This window comes from Gossypium hirsutum, chromosome A09 (genome assembly GCF_007990345.1).
Source record: "Gossypium hirsutum isolate 1008001.06 chromosome A09, Gossypium_hirsutum_v2.1, whole genome shotgun sequence".
NCBI lineage: Eukaryota > Viridiplantae > Streptophyta > Magnoliopsida > Malvales > Malvaceae > Gossypium > Gossypium hirsutum.
This window is the reverse complement of record NC_053432.1, coordinates 58667100-58689662: the sequence shown is the minus strand read 5'-3', so window position 1 is coordinate 58689662 and position 22563 is coordinate 58667100. Positions and strand designations below refer to the sequence as shown.

Below are 22563 nucleotides of genomic sequence, written 5' to 3'. Positions count from 1 at the left end.
AAACGTCAAAATTTTCGAACGAAATTTTCACGAAATCATTCCGTGAAATTGTAGACCATAAAAATATAATAAAAATAAAATTTTTCTCATCGAATTTGTGGTCCCAAAACCACTGTTCTAACTAGGCCCAAAATCGGGATGTTACAAATCCATATGACACTTACCAATCATTGTCAAATTAGATAACGTCTTATAGAATTGGGTACATCGTTGTCTTGATGCTATAGTCCAACAATAGTCTTACATGTATATTTCCATGGCCCTGCCATGGTCTTACACTCGTAAAGCCATAACCTAGTTATGGTCTTATCATCAGGATGTCATAGCCCAGCTATGGTCTTACACATATATATATACTGTCATGGTCCAACTATTGTCTTCCGTTTACTGTGCCATAACCCAGTTATGGTATTTTCACTAAAATATCATAGCCTAGCTATGGTCCTGCATTTAAACATTGCTATGGTCCAACCATGGTCTTATCCATAAATTCATCTTCTATCACGAAACGATCGTACTCAATCATGTATTCCACTTAATTTAAACTTTCAATTTGATTTTCATATTATTACAATAATCATAATTTCATAACAAATATATAAAATAAAACATTAAATCATTCCTAAATTAACAATTAATCATGAAAGTTCAACCATGTGAACTTACTTGGGGTAGTTTGTAAGGTTGTAGAAATTCAGGGACTAATCTGTTAATTTCTCTTTTTCGCGTTTATCTTCTAGTTCTTGATCTATAATGTAAAATTATTCATTCATTAGCATCTAATTCAATTCTAATTCACTTCACAATTTATGCCCTTCAATTTTCAAAATTACACATTTTACCCCAACTTTTACAATTTTTACAATTTAGTCCCTAATCAATTAACCCATCAATTTAGCTAATTTTTCTCAATTAACACTTTACCTAATTATTATAGGCTATTTCACAGCCTTTGACATTCAGAGTTTATCCCAAACCCTAAGATTGAATCTTTTTCACAATTAGGTCCTAAAATCAATTTCTATCAAAATTACTTAATAAAATCATCATATAACAAAATTAAAGCTTCAAATCCATGTTAATTCATCATAAAAATTCAGAAATCATCAATGGTAACTTTTAAAATTACCTATAGAATCAAGAACTAATGAAATAGATAGTTGGACCTAATTGTAAAAGTCTTAAAAACACAAAAATTACAAGAACAAGCCAAGAATTAAACTCACTTGTATCAAAAATATGAAAAACCAGCTCGAGAGGACTCTTCAATGGCGTTTTTAGCTGAAATTTTATGAAGAATTGTCTAGATTTCTTTTAATTGTTAGTTTATTTACTTAATTTTGAAAATTTTCCAATTTTACCCTTATTTCACCAAACTTTCAGATTTTTTTTCTTGCTAATGCCGCCCTAGCCATCCCCTTTGGGTTGATTTTCCCTATAAGTACTCCCTTATTTGTCACTTAAACTGTTTAATCACTTTATTAACTTTTGCACATTTTTCAATTTAGTCCTTTTTAATTAATTAACCATCAAAACGTTAGCATTTTTTAACGAAACTTTAATACTAACCTAATGACATTCTGTAAATACTTATAAAAATATTTATGGCTCGATTTATAAAATCGAGGTCTTGATACCTCATTTTTAACCCAATTTACCTAATAAATTCTTTTAAATAACAAAATTCATTAGTTTAAGAATATTTCTAAAATCACACTTGACTCATAAATATCAATTTATTAAAATTTTGAACTTACTCGTCAGATTTAGTGATCTCAAATCACTGTTTTTGACACCACTGAAAATTGGGTTGTTATAATAAAGGCAAAAGAACAAAGAGTACAAAAGATGAAGATAAAAACTAAACCCCAAAAACCCAAAAACAAAAAACCCTCAAAACGTAAACTGAAAATTCTCTAGAAGTGTTATGAATTCTAATATCTAATGTCTGTATATTTTATGGTTGTAAAAGAGGGCAGCTTATCTCAATTGGATTTCCTTTTCTAACTAGATTTTATTCCAAAGATGTGATCTTAGAGCTCGCTTACACTAAGTATACCATCAGTGGGAACTTTGCTTTCTGGTTGGGAAGTGTTTCTGTCCTTTTCACTTCTTATTACTCTTTTCGTTCTGTATATTTTATGGTTGTAAAAGAGCCTATTTATAGGTTAAATTCATAAGTCAAATAATAATAAAATAATCTAGACTAATCAGAGTTTGATTGAAACAAATAAACAGAGTTTAACTAGAAGATTATTTCTCAAATTTGATTGAAATAGGAATCATACTCTACAAATCTCCAAGTTGACTCGTATTTCCATAATGCCACCTTTGCCAAAGCTTGCCACGAGCCTATCTTGAACTATGTAGGGAATTAACTGAGTCGAATTTGTGTTTAGAAACTGGAAGACTTCTAGCTTCAACTTGTACACTGCCAAATTAAAACTAACCGGGTCTGATTTTTGCGAACACAGTGCCCTAACTTTTCAAAACCTGCATCCAAAAGAGAACCTCTTTTTAACGAAACGGTCATACCTTTTTCCCTCCTATGACTAAGTTGCCTCCGCTCCAAATGAGTTGAACTCCGTAACGGACGAGGGACATTCGATTTTACCAGTCACTATAGAACTTTCCAGAATATAAAGTTGCCGGTCTTTTTACCATTTAACAAAACGAGAGCTCCACAAGATACCTTAATGCCACTCGACTCAATGTTGATTCTGTATCCTTTCGAGTTTAAAATACTCAATGAGATGAGATTACTTCGTAAATCAAGTACATACTTGGCATCTAAGAGTGTCCTAATCGTCCCATCATGCATCCTAATTTTAACAATACTAATAGTAATTACTTTACTAGATGAATCATTTCCCATGCGCACAACTCCACCTTCAACCACTACAGCAAAACTGACTTTTAGTGGCATTTTTTTATGCCTTTAGCGGCGCTTTCAAGTGCTACTAAAACTATTTGTGGCGTTTTTCCAAGCGCCGCTAAAAACGCCGCTATTGCCGACGCCGCTAAAGGTCATGAAATTCAAAAAAATTTTATAAAATATTATAAAAATCATGAAAAATATAAAAAAATTTAAAATTCATTATTAAAATATTGAATGATATAAATATAAAAATTTTCTATTAAAATTTTAACTTTAAAACTAAATACAAAAATTAATGAATTTAAATTTACAATTTAAAATAATAAATTAATAACACAATTAAAATTCAAAAGTTAGAACTCAAGTTATCTTAAATATTAAAATAAAAATAAAAATTTAGAATCAAAACTAAAATAAATAATAAAAACTAGATTAAATATAAAAATATCAATAAAATAAGACATTATAATGAAGTCACTAAAATGAAATAAGGAAATGCATTAGATTTGGCGACCTTTTCTCTCCACCCTCTCTGACGAGCTCTTATTTCCCACATTGCTGTTAATTTCATTTGAGCCGACAGTGCTTCTTCAGCTTTCTCCCTTACTTCTTCGCACGTCTCCATACCCGAATTGCATTTGTCCGCTTCCTTTTGATATTGTGATGCTAACTTCTTAGCCTCGAGTAAAAAAAAACATTTATGTAAAAAATTATAACAATTAAGCATTAGTGACATACAATTAATGATTAAAATAAAATAAAACATATATGTAACAAATAAATTGTTGGTCAGAAAAAGTTGTAAAAAATGAAAAAAGGCATTTGCAATCAATCTTAAAATTAGAGGTGATCTAAAAGGCATAGAAAATCAAATGTAAAATTTCTTTGTATTAAGTTACTTTGTCCCATTTTCCAATAAATACATCCATCCATGATAAAGAAACAGAAAACTGACCTGTAAAGAAAGCATTGCTCAGTCATGCATTAATTAAAGATAGAACCATAAAATTAGCTTAATTCTGCTGGGCAAAATTGCCAAAGATCAGATAATTAACATTTCCAAATACCCAATTGCCATCTTTAATAAAAATGGAAACTTGGAACTTTGCAGGGCAAGTAGCATAGAGAATGCTAATACAAAGCAACAAACATAATAGAAAGAAAGGCTAACAACAGCTTGCCATGCATGTAAGCATTCATAAAACAGGCATGAGTTTTAACTTTCAATAAATAGCTGCATAACTACCAAGCAAAACCCCATAGCCAAGGAAATGCATAAAAAAACATGACACCTGGGACAAGTGGCTTTGGCAAAAAAAGAAAAAAAGAAAATGCAAAACAAAGGAACTAATAGCATAACAAGGGACAAAGAATTGATTGACACTACTATCATCTAAAAATTCAAAATGAAAGACATAAATGTAGAAGTTCGACATTAAAGGACATAAATGCCAATGTTAAAGAAACTAGACCACAGGTTAAACCAGTTGGTTTGATTGTTTCTTATTTTATTTTTTATGTTTAAACATTAATTTAATGTTCCTGTCTATGTGCTAAACATGCATTTGCATTGTGCCTACCTTCTTTTCACAGCTTTAATCATCTTATTCATCTCCATTTTATTTCGAAAAAGAAAATGATTGATTAAAAAGTGTTGAATATAGCATCTGGGCCTGCATAATAATCTTACACGAAACAATGGTAGAATTATGTGATAACAGCAGCTCCAAGATTCACTATAATCTATCAGATATATAAAGACTGTTCTTCTACATATGGTTTCATTCTGTAGAAATTTTATATTGGTTTTCCCTACTACTCTTCTCCTTTACCAACGTTACCCAATAAATGATCATTTCTTTTTTAGTCTTTTTTTAATTTTATAAAATGTTAAGTTAATTTGCATTTGACTTCCTCTAGAATTTAAAATTCACTTCTAGTCACTTCAAAATTAGAAAGTTTATAGTTTAATCCCCAGGGAAATTGTAAAATTTTCTTTTAATATGGTGATAATAAAATTAGTAATGATTCAAATCCAACCTTCCAGAAAAGAATTCAGACTTCACTTGGAGTGAGTGGAAACTTTTTCAATTTCTAGTTCTCCCTCTTTGGAAGTAAAAGCCCAATTCTTTTAGGACCAAAAAAAAAATAAAAGGAAGATTGATGGAGCTAACTTAAAAGATTAAATTGGGTGAGGAAAATCAGTGGCTAAGGCAATATTAATGTCCTATGACTTGTAGAATGAAAAGCAACGAGGTAAAATAAAAAGTTAATCGGAATAAAAACAATAACTTTTTATTGAGGCAAAGCCTATCTCAACCAACAAATATAATTAATGGCATTTACCTTAATGGCATGGTCTTTAATTTAAGAAAAAGGGAAAAAAAATAATTGGTTTTTTACCTGTTCAATAAATAATGGCATGGTCTGTTTTATATTTTGTATTATACTATATGGTATTACAGTGTTCTAGCTTCTAAAACCCTCCACTATATAAACATAATAAGGACAAAAAAGAAAACGCAAGAAAAAGATAAAAACCTTTTGTAATGTAATTCCAGTAGCTTCTCTTCTCTTTCCCGTTGCTTTTTCAGCTCAACCTCTGCCTTCATTTTTGCTGCTGCTTCAGCAGCTAAGATTTGAGCTTCAATCTTTGCCTTTCCTGTAAAGGTTCAATCATAATCTATAAGATCTCAGGGCACACTATTGCCTCACAAATATTTAACCAACTTAAAACTACTACTACTAATAGAAACTGGTCCCTGTATGCACCAAAAGGACTAATATTCCTAATCACTCAAAACATATCTCCAATTACCATTAAATATAGATATATATCAAGCCAACCAAACAAATCATTTCATTTCTCTCATTCAAAGATAACCTAAAGATACTAGCACATCAAACATGAAAGAAAGCGAAACTGTGGAATTTGGTTTCAAATTTATTATCACATAGGAAGGCACATATTGCATCATCCTGATAAGATTGGAATGGCAGACACAAGCAAGAAAACAGGCTAAGTTTTTTAACAGTTCAGAGATTAAAGTAGTTCAAAATCTATAATGGCAAGTAAAACGAATTTAAGTGAACAAGTTATTTGATAGAGAGCTTCACTTCATCTTTTTAATTCCATTTGATGAGAGAATTAGAAGACCTTTTCGTTGTTAGCAGCCAAAATAAAACTTTACATGATCCAGTAGTGCCTTCTTCTGAGCTTTCAGAATATATAAAAACAGGGTTTATCATATTTCATGAGTTAATGTTATCAAATTTCATTCCTGTGGAAACCATGTATATAAATAAAACAAAATGAGAATAAATTGTAATAGATTAATACATGTGATTAAAAGTATTAATTGATTAATTTGCTTCTAAAAATCTTACATTTCATCTTAATTCCAGAATGCTCCTTTACTTTTTATATAAAAAGAATCGTTGCAAAAATTCCATGAATACACAACATTTTTACTAAATTAAGCATGCATAAATAAAATCAACACCAGAACATAATTAAATCCATGTCTTTTTTTAGCATGCGTACATACACATAAGCATATTTGCATATCACATCATGTAATACACATGTCCTAAAACATTCTCATTCGATCACCTAAAGTAAGTAAATATAGAAACCTTGTTTTCATCACTCACTAGTATCAATTTGATCTTTCTATTTCCTAGCTTTAGCTAATATACCTTGGTTAACAGAAAGTAGAGTGAACTTACGTGTTATCCGAGAAGCAACCGATATGATAAGCTTCAGGGGCATTAGAACCTTGATCTAATGTTGAGGAAATAGATTGAGTCGATGATTGTTTTGAAACAGAAAGAGTTCGATAAAGACGATGTACAGGAGGTAAGATTAAAGCTGATTGCCTGTCCATTGCCAATAGCCGTCCGCATTTGTTGTAACAAAGGGTTCATCGTTTTATTACCAGAGAAGAATACAAGCTAAGGAGAATTATTAGAGAATGAGAAAAAAAATGAAAGAGAAAGCAAACCATACTTGCAGACTTTGGTGAATAAAATTTGGTAGCTGCATATCCAGTGCTACAAAAGGAAATGCATACGTACATCATTAGCACGAAATAGATGCAAAAAATTGAATAATAGTTCAGACATTTATACAGAGACCATACCAAAAGAGAATGCAATGCTGTTTTACTTCTGATTCCAAGGAAATACTGGAGGGCAGCAGTAGCGTGCTCCTGTAATAGGGAAATAGTTATTAGTATAACAGAAAGCTTCAGCTTAGTGGATATAATTAACCCAAATTGAATAAAATAGTGTTCACATCATGACTAGAATTTTAGTCCTCTCAAGATGGCTGCACATTACAAGGGAAAATTGACACAACAATATAAAAACAATACAAAAAGGACAGAGCAATTGATGTTCACAAATAACTTGGTAGCACCATAGATCATAGGCTTGCGTAGCTTCATTGCATACTCAACCAGTGCAAAAAGATTGTCAGCACAGACAATTATCTTATCACCATGCTCAAACAAACAAACAAATAAAAATATAACATGTAACACGTTGCACTCACCTCTTCTAATAGTCGCTCCTTTTCTTCCAACTCTTCAGCAGTTAACGGGTCTCCCCTTTCTAAATACACGAGACTTAGTAAAATAGGCCTAAAGAAGATTGTGTATCATAAAGAAACAGATTATATGGCAAAAGTAAAATACCTTTAGGTTCATCCACATCAATAGTGTCCTTTACCTGATTCTTCTGATGTGTTTGCTGATTTTAATTGAAAAAAAAATCCAGTCATAAGATAACTCCTTCTTCTACATTCTTCTACGTTTAAATTTAAACTCGCAGCATCTCTGAAAAGATCTTTCAAGGTTTTCACATAGAATTCCAACATGGTGAATACCAACAACTCCATAATCTACATCAATGATAATACTTAAATGTAATTCCATCCAAAATTGAAGAAGCATCAGATGTAGGAGAAAGCAACAAATATAATATACACTTTATTTTGCTTGTAAAGTCCACCGTAATGTGGCAAACTATGAACTACGGCACCAAGGCAACTGCGTTTTGGATTCAATTCTCATCAAAATGACCTACAGAGAGAGATTTTGCATTCATCTTTTGTTATAAACAAATTAGGAATGAAATACAGATGGCATGTTAATTTCCTTTGATGATTTTAAATAAAAAAATTCAAAGATGCTTCAAAAGCCAGATAAACTATAACAGGGTTAGAACTGATGCCAGTTTCATTCTCCATATTTCAGCTCTGAATAGCTTAAGAGAAACCATGGCTTCCAAGATTATTTTCCCTGAAATCAGATATCTAATGAGACAGCAAGCAGTTACCTATCTTGTCACTAATACTAGCCGATTCTTTGTCAAGTACATTTCCTTCAACTGAACCCGCAGCTTTGGTCTTGAAACTTAACCTTTGACATCTTCCATTTCCAGGAAAAGTATGACAAATTTTGGAGGGTGTATTTGCAGATACGAAACTTGAACGATTCAACTGCAAACCAAAAGAAAAAGAAAAGAAATTGAAGAACAACGGTATTAATAAAAAAACCATCGAACTCAAGCTTTGTCTCAATCTGTGTAATCAAAGAGTCTACTCTAGAATTCAAATTGCAGCTCTCCTAACCCTAAGACCATGGAAAACAGAATTAACCATGGAAAACGTAGAGGATAAAAAATAAAGTATCATTTGCACTCTGAATTTGACAAATTTTTTATTTCAGTTTTTGAAGTAAATAGTTGAGCCAATCACAAATTATATGCACGACATAGAATCCAAATTTAAAGGATCGAATTATGAAATTCGTCATTTTTAGAAAAATCATGTAGAGAAAAATAAGGATCAAATTCAAGGAATAAATAAAACAGCCGCCTATGAACATCCAAGAAACTTCATTGTACAAACAACAAAAAGTCAAATTCAGAAATTGCAGTTAAACAAGAGAAAAAACAGCAGGTTCTAAGAAACAAAGCAGAGAAATGGAGAACCAGACTTCAGATTGGGACCTGAAGAACCAGAAATCTGGGTTTTCAAGCAAGGAAGTTTTATCTGGTGGTGAGAGATTATGCAGAAAAGAAGTGGAGATTTTGATGGGGAACCTGGGGATTTTTGCAGCCAAGAAAGTGAAGAATAGTTGAATGAATCATACGATTGTGAGGAGATTTCAAGGTTGTTTGAACAAAAGCCAAGCTTGGAAGAAGTGAAGCAAGCTTTTGATGTTTTTGATGTGAATAAAGAAAAGAAAGCATACCTTTTCACTTCCCTCTTTATTTTCTTTATCTATCACCTCCTCTTCCTCCGGTTTCTCGTCATCTAGGGTTTCCATCGCCATAGAAATCACCGGTAAAATTAAAAGGAAACTGATCCGTCTCTTTGATGACCCTTACTTCAAGCACCAACCCAAGATTCTGCTCTTACTACCACCGAAAGAGGGTCAACCGAAGCCAGGTTGAAGTAAAAGATCTTTCTTTTACAGCCGGCTTCTTCCGGCAATTAGTGGAGGAAGCAGTCAGGACAAGCTCCAAGCTACGGACTTCCGGCAATTAGTGTAGGTGTATTGACTTGGTGTTGCTGGAAATGGGAAATTTGGGGGCAAATTTTGAGAGTTATTTGGGGGATTTAGGGACTAACGAGAATTGGTGATTTTTTTGCGGCGTTTTCACTAAAAACGCCATTATAATTCAATTTTTTGTGGCGTTTTAAGGTAAAACAGCACTATTGATTAATTTTAAATTTTTTTATTTTTAACATATTTTTTATTTTTCTCTTTTGGAATTTTTTTTAATTTTGAATATTGAACTTTTTAATTGAAATATGGACTAAAATATTAAATTTTAAATTTTTAAATTTTTAAGTTTTTATTTTTTAATTTTTTATTTTTAAATTTTAATTTTTTTATTTTTTAATTTTTATTTTTTGAGTTTATTTTTTATTTCGGTTTAATGTGTAATTGTAGACGTGAAATTCTAATTGTGCTTTAAATGTATAGTTGAAACTTTAATTTTGATTTAATCATACACATTTAAAAAAATAAATAGATCAATATATTTTTATATTGAATAAATATAAATATAATTGTGTAAAAGAAAATGAAAAAACGTGGAGACACAAATATATATTTTAAAAAGAAAATGAGTTACAATTAAAAAACGTGGAGACACAAATGAGTGCAGAGAATTTTCGTTCATATAAATAAATATATATTTTAATTAATCAATATAGATAAATATTAAAATAGTATAAACAAAAAACTATTAATAAAATTTAAAGTTAAATTTATCATTTAAAACATTTTCCACAAAATATCCCTTCAATCCATTAAACAATATAACACCTTATTAATATATAAAAAATATTTTTTTATCAAAATCAAGATATCTATTATTGATAACAATAATTAATTATAGGGTTTAGGATTTAATTATTGAATATGATTCACTTGAGATTAACATACTATATACCCATGGCCATTAAACCTTAAACCATAAAACCCTAAACTATAGACCTTAAACCTTAAATATTAAACCGTAAACCAAAAAATAAATTTAATCAATATTAAGTATTGCTTCCATAATTTATTATGAACATAAGCTTTTACATTAATATATATGTATATACACATCAACATCCATGTGATGTTTTTTGGGTTTAGGGTTTTAGAAGTTATAGTTTAGGGTTTAGGGTTTTTAGGGTTTAGGGGTTTAGTATTTTAGGGGTTATAGATTAGTGTTCATGATTTTTTGGGGTTTAGGGGTTTTAGGGATTATATGACTTTTAGCGGCGTTTTATCAAAAGCGCCGCTATTGCTCCGACTTTTAGCGACGTTTTATCAGAAGCGCCACTACTGCTCCGACTTTTAGCGGCGTTTTATCAGAAGCGCCGCTATTGCTCTGACTTTTAGCGGCATTTTACCAAAAGCGCCGCTATTGCTCCGACTTTTAGCGGAGTTTTACCAAAAGTACCGCTATTGATCTGTTTTTAGCGGTGTTTTAACAAAAAACGTCGCTATTGCTCTGTTTTTAGTGGCATGTTAACAAAAACGCCGCTATTGCTCTGTGTTTTACAATTTTTGCGGCATTTTTTGATAAAACGCCGCTAAAACCCTATTTTCCTGTAGTGAACCAAATTGTATGTGGAAAACCATTCTTTATTGGGATACATGTGGAAAGAACATCTCGAATCGAGGATCCACTTGGACATAAGCTTAGAGTTATTGCTCGTTGACACTAACAACAAATCAACACCGCTTTCATCAGCCAAATTAGCACCAGCTACATTTTCCTCGTTACTCTCAGTAGCTCTTTTATTTTGCAGTTTATAACAATCTGCTTTGACGTGACCTCACTTTTTACAATAGCGACATCTTTTGTCTCGCTTCTTTGATACTACCAAAATGGAAGCTTGCCTATCTACCTTGCTATCCGAACCAAACTCATTGTCGAGTTTGTCTCTACTCAACAAATGACCGTTCACATCTTTGAACGAAAGTTTGTCTCTGCCATAAATCAGGGCCTCCCTGAAAGACTTTTATAAAGGAAGTAAATAGCACAACAATAGCATATATTGATCTTCATCGTCAATCTGAACCTTAACGTTCTTTAAATCATTTAAAAGTGTAATGAATTGACTGATGTGATATCTAAAAATCTCACATTTGTTCATGCGTAACGAAAATAGATGTTGTTTCAACACTAAACAGTTGGCCAGTGACTTAGTCGAATAAAGAGTTTCTAACCTTTTCCATAAGGTGGATGAGATTTTCTCCATCAATACCTCCTGCAATACCGTATTTGCGAGACACAACTGAATTGTAGATAAGGCCTTTTCATCAAGCTCTTCCCATTCTATTTAATTTAGATTCTCAGGCTTTTTTCTAATAATAACCTTTTTCAGGCTGGTTTGAATTAGATTTGTCATCATCCGAACTTACCACAGATTGAAATTTATGACACCATCGAACTTCTCAATTTCAAACCTTGTTGCTACCATCTTTGAATGGGCTGATATACAAAAATTGAACTAGCTTTGATACCACTTATTAGGGATCGACCCGATTAAACAACGAACAAGTAAAAATAACAGATGAAATTGAGAAATTGAACACACAAATTTAACGTGGAAAAACCCATCCAAAGAGGATAAAAAACCATAGGTAAAGATAATTATACTATAATGGAAAAAGAACAAAGAGTACAAAAGATGGAGATAAAAACTAAACCCCAAAAACCCGAAAACAAAAAACCCTCAAAACGTAAACACAAAATTCTCTAAAAGTGTTATGAGTTCTAATCTTTAATGGGTATATGTTTTAAGGTTGTAAAAGAGCCTATTTATAGGCTAAATTCATAGGCCAAATAATAAAATAATCTAGACTAATTAGAGTTTGATTGAAACAAATAAATAGAGTTTAACTGAAAGATTATTTCTCAAATTTGATTGAAATAGGAGTCATACTCAACAGATCCAATGGTTACCATTAATCTCAATAGACGGTTAGATCTATCCTTTAGAAATTTCTCAACTACCCTATTAAATGTTATATAAGTGTGGATAGTTCTAGAACTTTTAGAATCTTATACACATTTTCTACAAGATCTGATCCTTTCTTTGAATTTCTAGAGTTTTCTGGGACATTCCAACAACTTTGTGTCTCAATTTTCTTGCTCTCGCATTGTTCTAAACTTGATCTAGTGCTTCAAGTAGATTTACTCAAGGACGGATCGTGACACTAACAAGCAATAAGTGAATCGATGAGATCGTGACATTGTTGGCAAAAGACGAGACTCCAATCCTTGAAAGCCAAAGTTTATATTGATTGATTCTGACTTTCTGAATTAATGCAATCTTATATTTGAAATATATCATTTACTTAATTAGTTGATAAAGCTAAATCAAGAAAAGAAAAGTTGAATTCATAGTGTAAGTTCATAAATATATGCAACAGCAAGTCCAAGTTAGACAGAGTAAGAAAATTTCCTCTCTGTTTTTTTGTTAGATCTTGATATTAAACCCTGTATCTTCTGTAAGTTGTAGATTTAGTATCTATACTTTAATTAGATCAATTTTAGTCCTTTAACTTATCGAATTGGTTAATTTTAGTTCGTGTACGTTTTCATTTTTGAAGTTGTAATCCTGATCAAATGGTAATAGTTAAATATGTTTTGTTAAATTCTACTATTGCTCTTGTATTATGCATAAAGTTATAGGTCTTGATCCATATTCTCCAACTAGATCATTGTTATCACTACATTTTTTAAAATTTGGAATTTCAATCTTAATGCAAACAACAATCTTTAAATCTATTAACTAATCTTTTTTTTAGTAACATGTGAAAATAATAAGTTGACATTGCATTATACATATGGATGAGGACATGGCATTATATATTTGCCTAATCGATTTTTGAACACAGCATAACTTAATGAATTTAGTAGCTACCATTTGACGAAGACTAATATTTTAAAATTTGAAACGTATAAAGATGGAAAATGTCCCAATTAAAGTACAAGGGCCAAATAGACAACTCAAGCATTGTACATGTACTAATAACAGAATTTAACTACTTTTTTTGGCCTCAAGAAAGAAAAAATGAAATGTGTATTGCAAATCTGGTTAACTAATAATACATGTTTGGTGCTTTAATGGAGTGAAAGCATAAAACATGGAGTGAAAGATAAGTGTGTGCGTGTTTATTCATTTAGAATTCATGTTTATAGATATTTACGTATCAGATCAACCTAACAGAAAACCAGGAGCATAGATATAGTGATGCGAAGGTGAGGAAGAGGGGATGGAATCTAAATTTTAGTTCAAGGTGGTCAAGAGAGAACTGCCCTCCTTGATGAGCACGAAAACGCTCCCGCCGTCTCTTGAAATCCGCAGGTCTTCATCAAGGTATGTGGTAAGTAACCATGATTCCGAATTGCTGTTTGATAATGAGAACTTCAATGGTGGTCGGCTCGAAATCGTCTTTGCAACAGTGGAAGCTGTGTCTTGTACAGAGTTGAGCAAGCTTTTGATAGGAGCTAGATCGATTTTTTGTCCCATAAATTCCACATTTTCCGGTAAGACTATGGAGTCCGTAAGCTGGGGAGTTCCGATTATGCCTTCCTGAAACTTGATCTGCATACAACAAAATGAAACAAGAAAATTTCATGTTACATCCAGATCTTTCATTTCCTAGTGCATTTGGTGACATTCGAAAAGGAAAAATGAGAATGAAAATTTGTTTAGTACGATAGGGTTCGATTACATTCCAAATGCTGGCAGTTGGAGACAGACATAAACAACATACCTGCACTCGCCTGGGACTTCGGACCTCGAACTTTGCACTTGCACTAATAGAACTCGAGGCTAACGGCCCCGAGAATTGGACAGAGTTCTGCACGGTTAAATTTTCAGCATCTATGGTCTGTGATATTTCCTCCACTTTTACTAATCGCAATTGACCCCTTGACAACAGCGGAAACAGACCGGTGAAAGACGTGTACCTGTGCCACAAAACAGTGTATCAAATATCAACACGCACTAGAATCTCATGAAATAAATAAATAAGATACTTAGTGATAAAGCTAGCATCACTAATCATTTGTAAGAAGAATATATACATATTTCCCAAGTGTACTTCATGGTTGCTCCCAAGCAGCACCCTGAGAAATACCACAAGAAAAACCAAGCTATTTTGGCGAAAGCAATTACTATCGAGTAGCAGCAGCGGTTCATTTAAGAAGCATAGGATATGCTCCGAGCTTTCTCTTTATTTAGTTTCACCGAGTTCAATGTTACTCCCGATAACTATCTTTCGGCTACTTCTTTTTTGAGTACAAAGAACAGTGAAGGGTACATCCAGAAAAAATAACATCTGCATTAAGTTGGCCTACATGATAAGAGTGTCTTATAATACTTGTGCTTTATAAACAACTTGCAATACCGAGAAAACCAATAATTTTACGAACCAGATCATTATATATTCTTTTAGCAGTTCTGTTTACTTATTTAATCAAGGCCTAATTTATTGATTGCTAGAAAGAAACCTAACCTAATAGACCAAGAGACTACCAACTTACCATAGCCCATTTTAAGTTATTGCAAAGGCTTATAAGGTCACAGAGTGCTCCATAGAGTTCATAATATCAATAAAACAGTCTATAGCAAACACTTTGCCTTCAACAACAAAGATGATCAACCATGCTATAGGCCTGACCAAAATTGATTCAAATAAGAATAAATAAAATAAAATTTAAACTTAAATAGTTCAAGTTTTCAAATCAAATCAAATAAACAGCTCAAATTTTCATGGTGGGTGAGGCAAATGGTATCTATTCTTAGCCACAAATGTCATATGAGAGCATGTGGTTAAACTCCACCAAGAGCAAAGGCTCATGTGTTCTTATCAGGTGAGACGGTACTACTCTATGAACCTTTTAAGGCTTTTCACGGAATTGAAAGATAAAATCCGCATAAAACCGAGCACGAGCACAGACACCGGAAACAATACCAACCACCGTTGAGGGGTCTATTGACTCCCAACCAACGACCTTCAAAAGCTTCAACAGCGAGTTACCTCCCCTCAATACTCGCAATAGCTTTAAGTAGGCGGTGTTTTAAGGCTCTAAACTACACATACTTGTATGATTCTGTAAACCAAACTCAAAAAAAAAAAAAAGTTAAAATAGATAGATAACTTACGCGAGAATCCATTTGCCATTGAGCAAAGGCAAAGAATCAGTTGGTGCTGGAGTTGGATTCTTAGCCTCAAGCAGAGTTATAAGCTCTACAATCTCAGCTCTCGTCTCACTACTAGCTTTCCACCCACGATCAGTCCCATAAAACGAATCCACTAATGCTTTCTTCAAGCTCTCGATTTCACCCACTTCTTCTTTAGGCTTCTCCTCCTCTGCCTCGGCCTCGGCCACGACCACTCCGCCGCTCTCTGTTTCTGGCTCCTCCATCACCTCATCCTCCTTGTCCGGGCTCCCCTCGTCATCGTCCGCAGCAAAAACTTGGAAACCGGGTCTTGACCGAATTGATTTTCTGGTCAAAAAGTGAGATACACTGCTTGAATTCTGGGTTCGTTTGATAGAGTTGAGAAGTAGAATTGAAGGCTTTGAAGTGGACTGAATATGTTTTGGAGTTGTTAAGAAAGTCTTGTATGGAAAGTTATTGAGTTGAAAAATCGTAGCCATGGTTGTCTGGTTTTGAAGTTGTCAAAAGTCACAGCAAAAAAACAGGGGAGATTTAATATTTGTATGAATGAAAATGTGTTATTTGCCATTTAATCCCCAACTTATAGGCTAAATTTTATGTATGTCCTTAAACTTCAAAACGTTTACATTAAATTATTAAATTCTCAAACTTCGGATCAAACCCTTGTATTAGGTGGACCGTTAGTTTTGATATTAAATGCAAGTTTAAATCCGACATGGTTAAAATTATTTACTATTACTAGATTATGATATATTATGTGGATGGACAAATTTATGGAAAAAATTATATTTACAAAAAAAAATTAAAAAACAAATAAGATTTTAATTAAAATAGTAAAATTAGGGTTTTAAAATTATAACTCTAATATTTTAGTCCCATTATACGGGTAATTTTTACATTTATTCTAGGTTGATTCTTATAGATTTTATATAAAAATACAAAAACATTGTTATAGTAATGTTTGAAATTTTATAATAAAACAATTTTTTTTTAATTTTCAATTGAATTGATGTTGTGATACTAATCCAATAAAAAAATTATAAATATATATTTATAAAACACCATATCAGCTAATTTAGTATTTAATGTTAGAGTTAATGGCTAGACTTACTGAAAATTTTGAATAAAACAACGCTTTAGTTGGCAAGACTTGGAGTAACAGTTTTGGTTTTTATCTAGCGTCTAGATGACTTGAGTTTCTTTGAATATTATAAATATAAAAAGAAAAAAAAAAGGTTTTAGATTGAATATTCAATTGAAACGTTTTGAATTTCAACTATAATTAGGGATTTCTGATGTAATAAAACATATAAAATTTGGAGAAGGATGAAAACAAGAAACAAAGGGTTAATCCCAATGGAGTAGTCGGAAATATTGGTAAATGACAATTATATCCTGGAATTTATTATTGTTGTTTTGCATAGACTAAAGTCGTCATTGAAATTGTCTAAGCTGGCTGGGCATGTTATTGGCATGCATAAGAACTATTTCAAGTTTCTAATGCTAAAATATCGCCCACGCTGTATGCAGTTCCACTGTTTTCAACTTTGTTTTGTCTTGTTCGAAAATCGTAAGCACTACTTAAAATTGTTGGTAATGAAAAAATGACTCTTACAATATAGTTGGAACTTGATAATTATAATATTATCGGTGGAATCGTTTCGTTACAATATAGTTGTTGGAATTTGACTGTTATAATATGACCGTTGGAATCTGACTGTTGTAATATGATCGTTGAATTTTTTGAATCATTTTGCCCCTTTGAAAATCCTATAAATAAGAGGTAATTTCTTCTCATTTCTAATAAGCAATGAACCTGAGCTTCTTTCAGTCTTCTCATTTCTCTCATTCTTCTTTTCTCAAAAACTCTGGCATTTTACTAAATTACATTAGAGGAAAATTTTATCTAAGAATTTTAATTTTAAGCAAGACTGTTTGTGACCCCTCCAACCTTTCCTAAGAATTGAACCTAGTGTGATTTTTCTGGGCAAGTTTTTTCAACCAGCTTTAAAGTTTTATTTTTATCTTATTTCCCTATTCCTCAGAGAAGAGCAATACTAATTGTGCTCCACCTTCCTTATTCGGGTGTACGAATATTGAATTTCTGTGTTAACCTTGGGGGGCAACATCCATTACACGATTACACTAATCAGGGCAAATTCTCTTTTAAGGAAGTGGGTCTTCCACATCACAGTGATTCTTTCTTTTATTTATGCTTGGTTTATTTTCAAGTCAGTGCTAACGATTTTGTTTTGCAGTCGTATTTTTCAAACAATTTAGAAGTAAATTCATACTACTATTCAAAACATGTCCACCATAATGAACAAATTCATTCCTGATCTTTCCAAGCTCGCTCCTCTCGACAAAACTATCTCTAGTCTCAAAAGATGGTAACATTTTTTGAACAACTTGAAGTTGACTACGTCTTCTTTAACCCACCTGTCACTGAAAAAGCTAAAGATTCAACCACCATTTCTGGAGACTCGAACATAGATGCTATGACAAAAGACAAGTTTGACAAGGAAAACAAAATGGTAAGAGGTCACATGTTATCCCATACACCGGACAACCTCTTTGACTTATTTGTCAAAAATAAGTCAGCCAAGTCTATCTAGATACCTTGGAAAAGAAATATTGAGCTGATGATGCTAGAATCAAGAGTAGGTCGTTGGAGAATGATCAGATTTTAGATGACTGATGATAAGCTAATAATGGATCAAGTACATGTCTATGAGAAGTTAGTTTCTAACATCTTAGCTGAAGGGATAAAGATGTGTGGGATTCTCCAAGCAAACATCCTAATTGAAACGCTGTCGAAATCCCGATCCGTCTACCACAATCTCTTGAAGTGTAAAAAATGAGACATTTCTTTGAAGCAACTGATTAGAAATATAAAGATTGAGGAGGTCAATTGTCTTAAAGATAATGATTTAGTTACTTCATGTCAATTTCCTTTAAAAGCTAATCTCGTGGAATTTGGTTTTAGTATCAAGTTTAATAAGTTTAAAAACACTAGAAATTCAAAGAAGGTAGTAAAGGTCCAAAACAAGAAGGCTGCCAACTTGAAGAAACCAGGGAAGCATAAAAAATCCAACAACCTGTGAATCGCTATTTGTATGAAAAAGCTGGACACAAAGCATATCAATGCTATTAACGCTCTGACCGCCAGAATAAAAACAAACCACAAGCACATCTAGTCGAAAATCTAGATGCAGTAATAGCCATTATGGTTTCTGAAGTAAACCTGATCAATAATAATGTCGAATGCATTGTAGACACAAGCACCTCCAAACACTTTTGTGCCAACAGAGAAATGTTCACCAAGTTTGAAATTTAGTTGAAGTTGAACAAGTCTACATGGGTAATTCTAGCAGTTCAGAAGTACTCGGTAAAAGAAAGATCTTACTTAAACTTACTTCTGGCAAAACATTAGCATTAAATAATGTTCTTTATATAACTGCACTGCGCAGAAATTTAATTAGTAGTGGATTATTGAATAAGGCAGACATTAATTTAGTCTTTGAATCTAATAAACTTGTACTTTCCCACAATGGAGATTATGTTGGGAAAGGTTATCAGAGTGGAGATTTATTTTTTACTGAGACTATGTTTAATAATAATAATTCAACCACTTACGCTTATATTGTTGAATCTACTCCCTAATCTAAATAATAGTAGCTTTAATAAATGTGAAATTTGTCTTGAAGCCAAGAATGCGAGACCTTCCTTAAAAACTCTCACAGATAAGAACACTGAAGTTTTAGAGTTAGTTCATATTGATTTAGTAGAACGATGGAAATGTGCAAGTGTACACAATCGCAACAAGTAATAAAGTGACAAGTAAATGTCAAGTTATCGTACCCACAGGGACTATTTAAGAAAAATTATTTATGAAACGAAATTTAAACACTTTGGTGATTAAAAATATTTTGATTTTGGGGAAGTGATTAAAAACTAAAATTTAACTAAGTAAAATAAAATAAAATAAAAATAAAAGTTTCAATGCACGATTCCAAAAGATGATTTTAATCAAGATGACATAATTGTGTTAGATTAATTACATTTCTTAACTTAATATTACTAAAACAATGTTCATGTTGTTACAAATAAATTCACGGCAACTTGGTAATTTGTTAACTATAGCACATATAGACTTACAAAATTAACTAATCTCTTGAACATATTACTATACCAATTCAAACAATTAATCAATTTTAATAAGAAAGTAAAGATTAAGTGAAGTAACAATATATACCTACATTGAAACAGTTTAATCATAGTAATCTTGCAAGTTATGCAAGGATAATGCACTGTTTAATACCGTCACTAATTTAACCCTCAGCTACCTTAGAAGATTAAACATGCACTGATTAAGTATTGTGTCAATTAATTACAATTTCAATACGATTAATAATTAATTCATTAGTTACCTTATAATTGTAATGCAAGAAAAACATAATCATGATTTTATTTAATCAAACAATTTACTAAGACCTATAACAACACAAACATAATTTTAATAACTTAAGTGGATGAAATGCAATCAATCTAACACGAATTAAATTTAAGCCATGTTAATTAAATTAATAATATCAACATAACAAGTTTTCATATACATGTTTATAACAACAACAATAAAAAGTTAAAAGATAGGAAACTAGAATCAAATCCAGTGTTTCTCCGAAGCCTGACTAGTTTGGTCCGCTCTTCCTTCTCTGCTCGTTCTTGTTGAACCAAGGCTTCTACAAGCACGTCAATGCTACTACCAACGACGGTTGAAGGGCTTTTTTCCAAGAGGGAAGTTAGAAAGGGAATGTAAGGAAAAAAATAGAAAGCAAAGGAAGGTTTGGAAGAGAGAAAATAAGAGAGAAGTGTGGAATGAAGGTGTGAGAGGTGTGCTAAAATGAGTAGCAAAGGGGATACTTATAGGTGGGATTGGCTGCTAAAAATAGCAAAAAATCAGCAGCCATAGACCCTCTTGGCCGGCCACACATATGGCAGGTTTGAGGGTTTCAAACTTGTTAAATTTGGATTAAAGTGAATCTTTAAAAGCACAGAAAGTGGAGGGGTTTGAATGCAATTTCAAGGAAATTTCAAGGGCTGATTGCAAGCCAAATAATTAGCTAATTTGAGCTGATTGGGTCAGCATGTTGGACGATTTTGGGTAGTCTGTTTGCTTGGTTGGATCAGTCTTTCAGTTTAGCACAATTGGGCCTCCTTTCATAATTTAATTAATAATAATTATTTAAACCAAAATAAATTGGATTAAAATCAAAATTAATTATATTATGTATTAGTATTCATCATTTGGATTGTCGTAGGCTGAAAAATTAATTCGGCTCAATGCTTCAGAAATCGCTTCCCAGTTTTGAACTTCTAGTAGTGTCTGTTGAGCCAATTTTCACCATTTGTGCAAATTTATCAAAAATAAATTAAAATTTATGAAAAAATATTATAAAATTAATTAAAATTAAATATGTTAATAATTTAAGTACAATTTAATTATTTTATAATTATATTATATTTTTCAACAAGAATTACACCAAAATTGCATGAATTTGAGTTAAAAAGGGCATGAAAAACTATATATATCTTTGTGTTTCCACACTCCCAAACTTAATTCATTGCTTGTCCCGAGTAATGCACAATTTGAAAAGAATTTCTTGGAAACACCTTTGAAAAATTCCTTCAGAAAACACTTCCCAAAATTATGAATTTAGTATACTTATGCTTAAGAATAAAAAATTTGAGATTTATTCTACTTAAGTATACATATCGTTCAAATTAATCACAATTATTACTATGATAGAAAAAATAGACTAAATGCTTTCTCAATAAAAACATGTTAAATCCCTATCAATTTGATTTTATTTCCTTGTTTAAGATTAAGCTGCAATCATTAAGTTTAATTTATGCCTTCATATGTTGGACATAGCAATCTCTCTCCACTAATGTAGGTAGCACAGAAACCTGAATCAATAGGTCTTTTAAATAGGTTGTAACATGGCTGGACTAGGGGTAGGTAAAAGATAGATAAATTTAGTCTAAAGCCCTAGACTTAGCTTGACTCAGACCTTCGGAATAATTACCTTCAATTCCCCAACTTATTTTGCTTTCACATGCTTTTTTGCACTTCTTTTTCTTTAGAGTGCATATGCTCTTCTTCTTTTTTAACACGAGCATTTTGTTGTATGTACTAAAATTTTTTGAGCATTTGATACTTTTTTTCAACTCACCCAAACATATTTTCAAATAATATTCTAAATAGTACTGAGTCTACTGTTTGAGACAATTTAAAGATAATTAAGAGAAAAGTGATGGGTAAATATTGTAAAGGTTCAAATAAAATTAGGCCATATAGTCTCAAAGTTGGGTTTCAAAGGATAAAAATCTATTAAGATTGGCTTGAAAGACTCAAACAGTCCAAACAAAAGTTTGTCTAAATCATTTTCAACATTCCATGTTTCATAGGATTTCACCTCAAGAAATTACTAAGTCAATTCTAGACACTTAAACTTTCATACATGCTTAACTTTCCTAAAGAACTAAAATTTTATGGTATGATTTACATACTTTATTAAGAGTACATTTATGTCATAATTCAGCTAACATACAATTACTGAAATAATAGAACTTTATTCATACTAAAGTTTAGCATACTTAAAAAAATTTCAAATTCTTGAACAAAATATAACCTAACCATAATTAAAAGAAAAATTAATTCTGAGAGGAAATAATTTCAATTTTTCGCTCCCCTTTACTTAAGATAAACAATGTCCTCATTGTTAGAAGTGAATAGATACTATACACTAGGTAGGATTCTAGAAAAGAGGAGGTGAGTTAATTTGACTACTTAAGTACCAAGCTCTCTCTAAATCCAATCCTAGACATGTACATATCTATTGCCACACTTCTTACTTTGCAACTTTTTCATTTTTATTTATAATTTCCACCTCTTATTTTATTATGC

The 22563-nt window shown here is 31.8% G+C and overlaps 2 protein-coding genes across 24 annotated transcripts; both read right to left on the bottom strand.

Moving 5' to 3' along the window:
* Positions 1-3292: 3292 nt before the first annotated feature.
* LOC107888984 (uncharacterized) lies at positions 3293-9561 on the bottom strand. 23 transcript variants are annotated; one of them, XR_005901811.1, is made up of 10 exons: positions 9139-9561; positions 8219-8381; positions 7867-7962; positions 7576-7781; positions 7434-7492; positions 7021-7089; positions 6888-6931; positions 6608-6757; positions 5420-5540; positions 3293-3557 (listed from the first exon to the last, which is right to left on the bottom strand). XR_005901811.1 is itself a non-coding variant. In XM_016813263.2 (4 exons), exons 1-3 carry the CDS (start codon positions 9217-9219, stop codon positions 7678-7680), a joined length of 348 nt encoding a protein of 115 aa, XP_016668752.1. In that variant the 5' UTR covers positions 9220-9511; the 3' UTR covers positions 7018-7089; positions 7434-7677. The 23 variants fall into 23 exon arrangements, 1 of the variants encoding a protein (XP_016668752.1); XR_005901815.1 differs by having other exon boundaries at positions 7434-7488; positions 9139-9503; XR_005901814.1 differs by lacking the exon at positions 7867-7962.
* A 3908-nt stretch (positions 9562-13469) lies between these two features.
* LOC107888983 (plastid-lipid-associated protein, chloroplastic) lies at positions 13470-16154 on the bottom strand. The gene is made up of 3 exons (XM_016813262.2): positions 15576-16154; positions 14182-14377; positions 13470-14009 (listed from the first exon to the last, which is right to left on the bottom strand). The coding sequence occupies exons 1-3, from the start codon at positions 16070-16072 to the stop codon at positions 13692-13694; spliced, it is 1011 nt and encodes a 336-aa protein (XP_016668751.1). The 5' UTR covers positions 16073-16154; the 3' UTR covers positions 13470-13691.
* Between the last annotated feature and the right edge of the window lie 6409 nt (positions 16155-22563).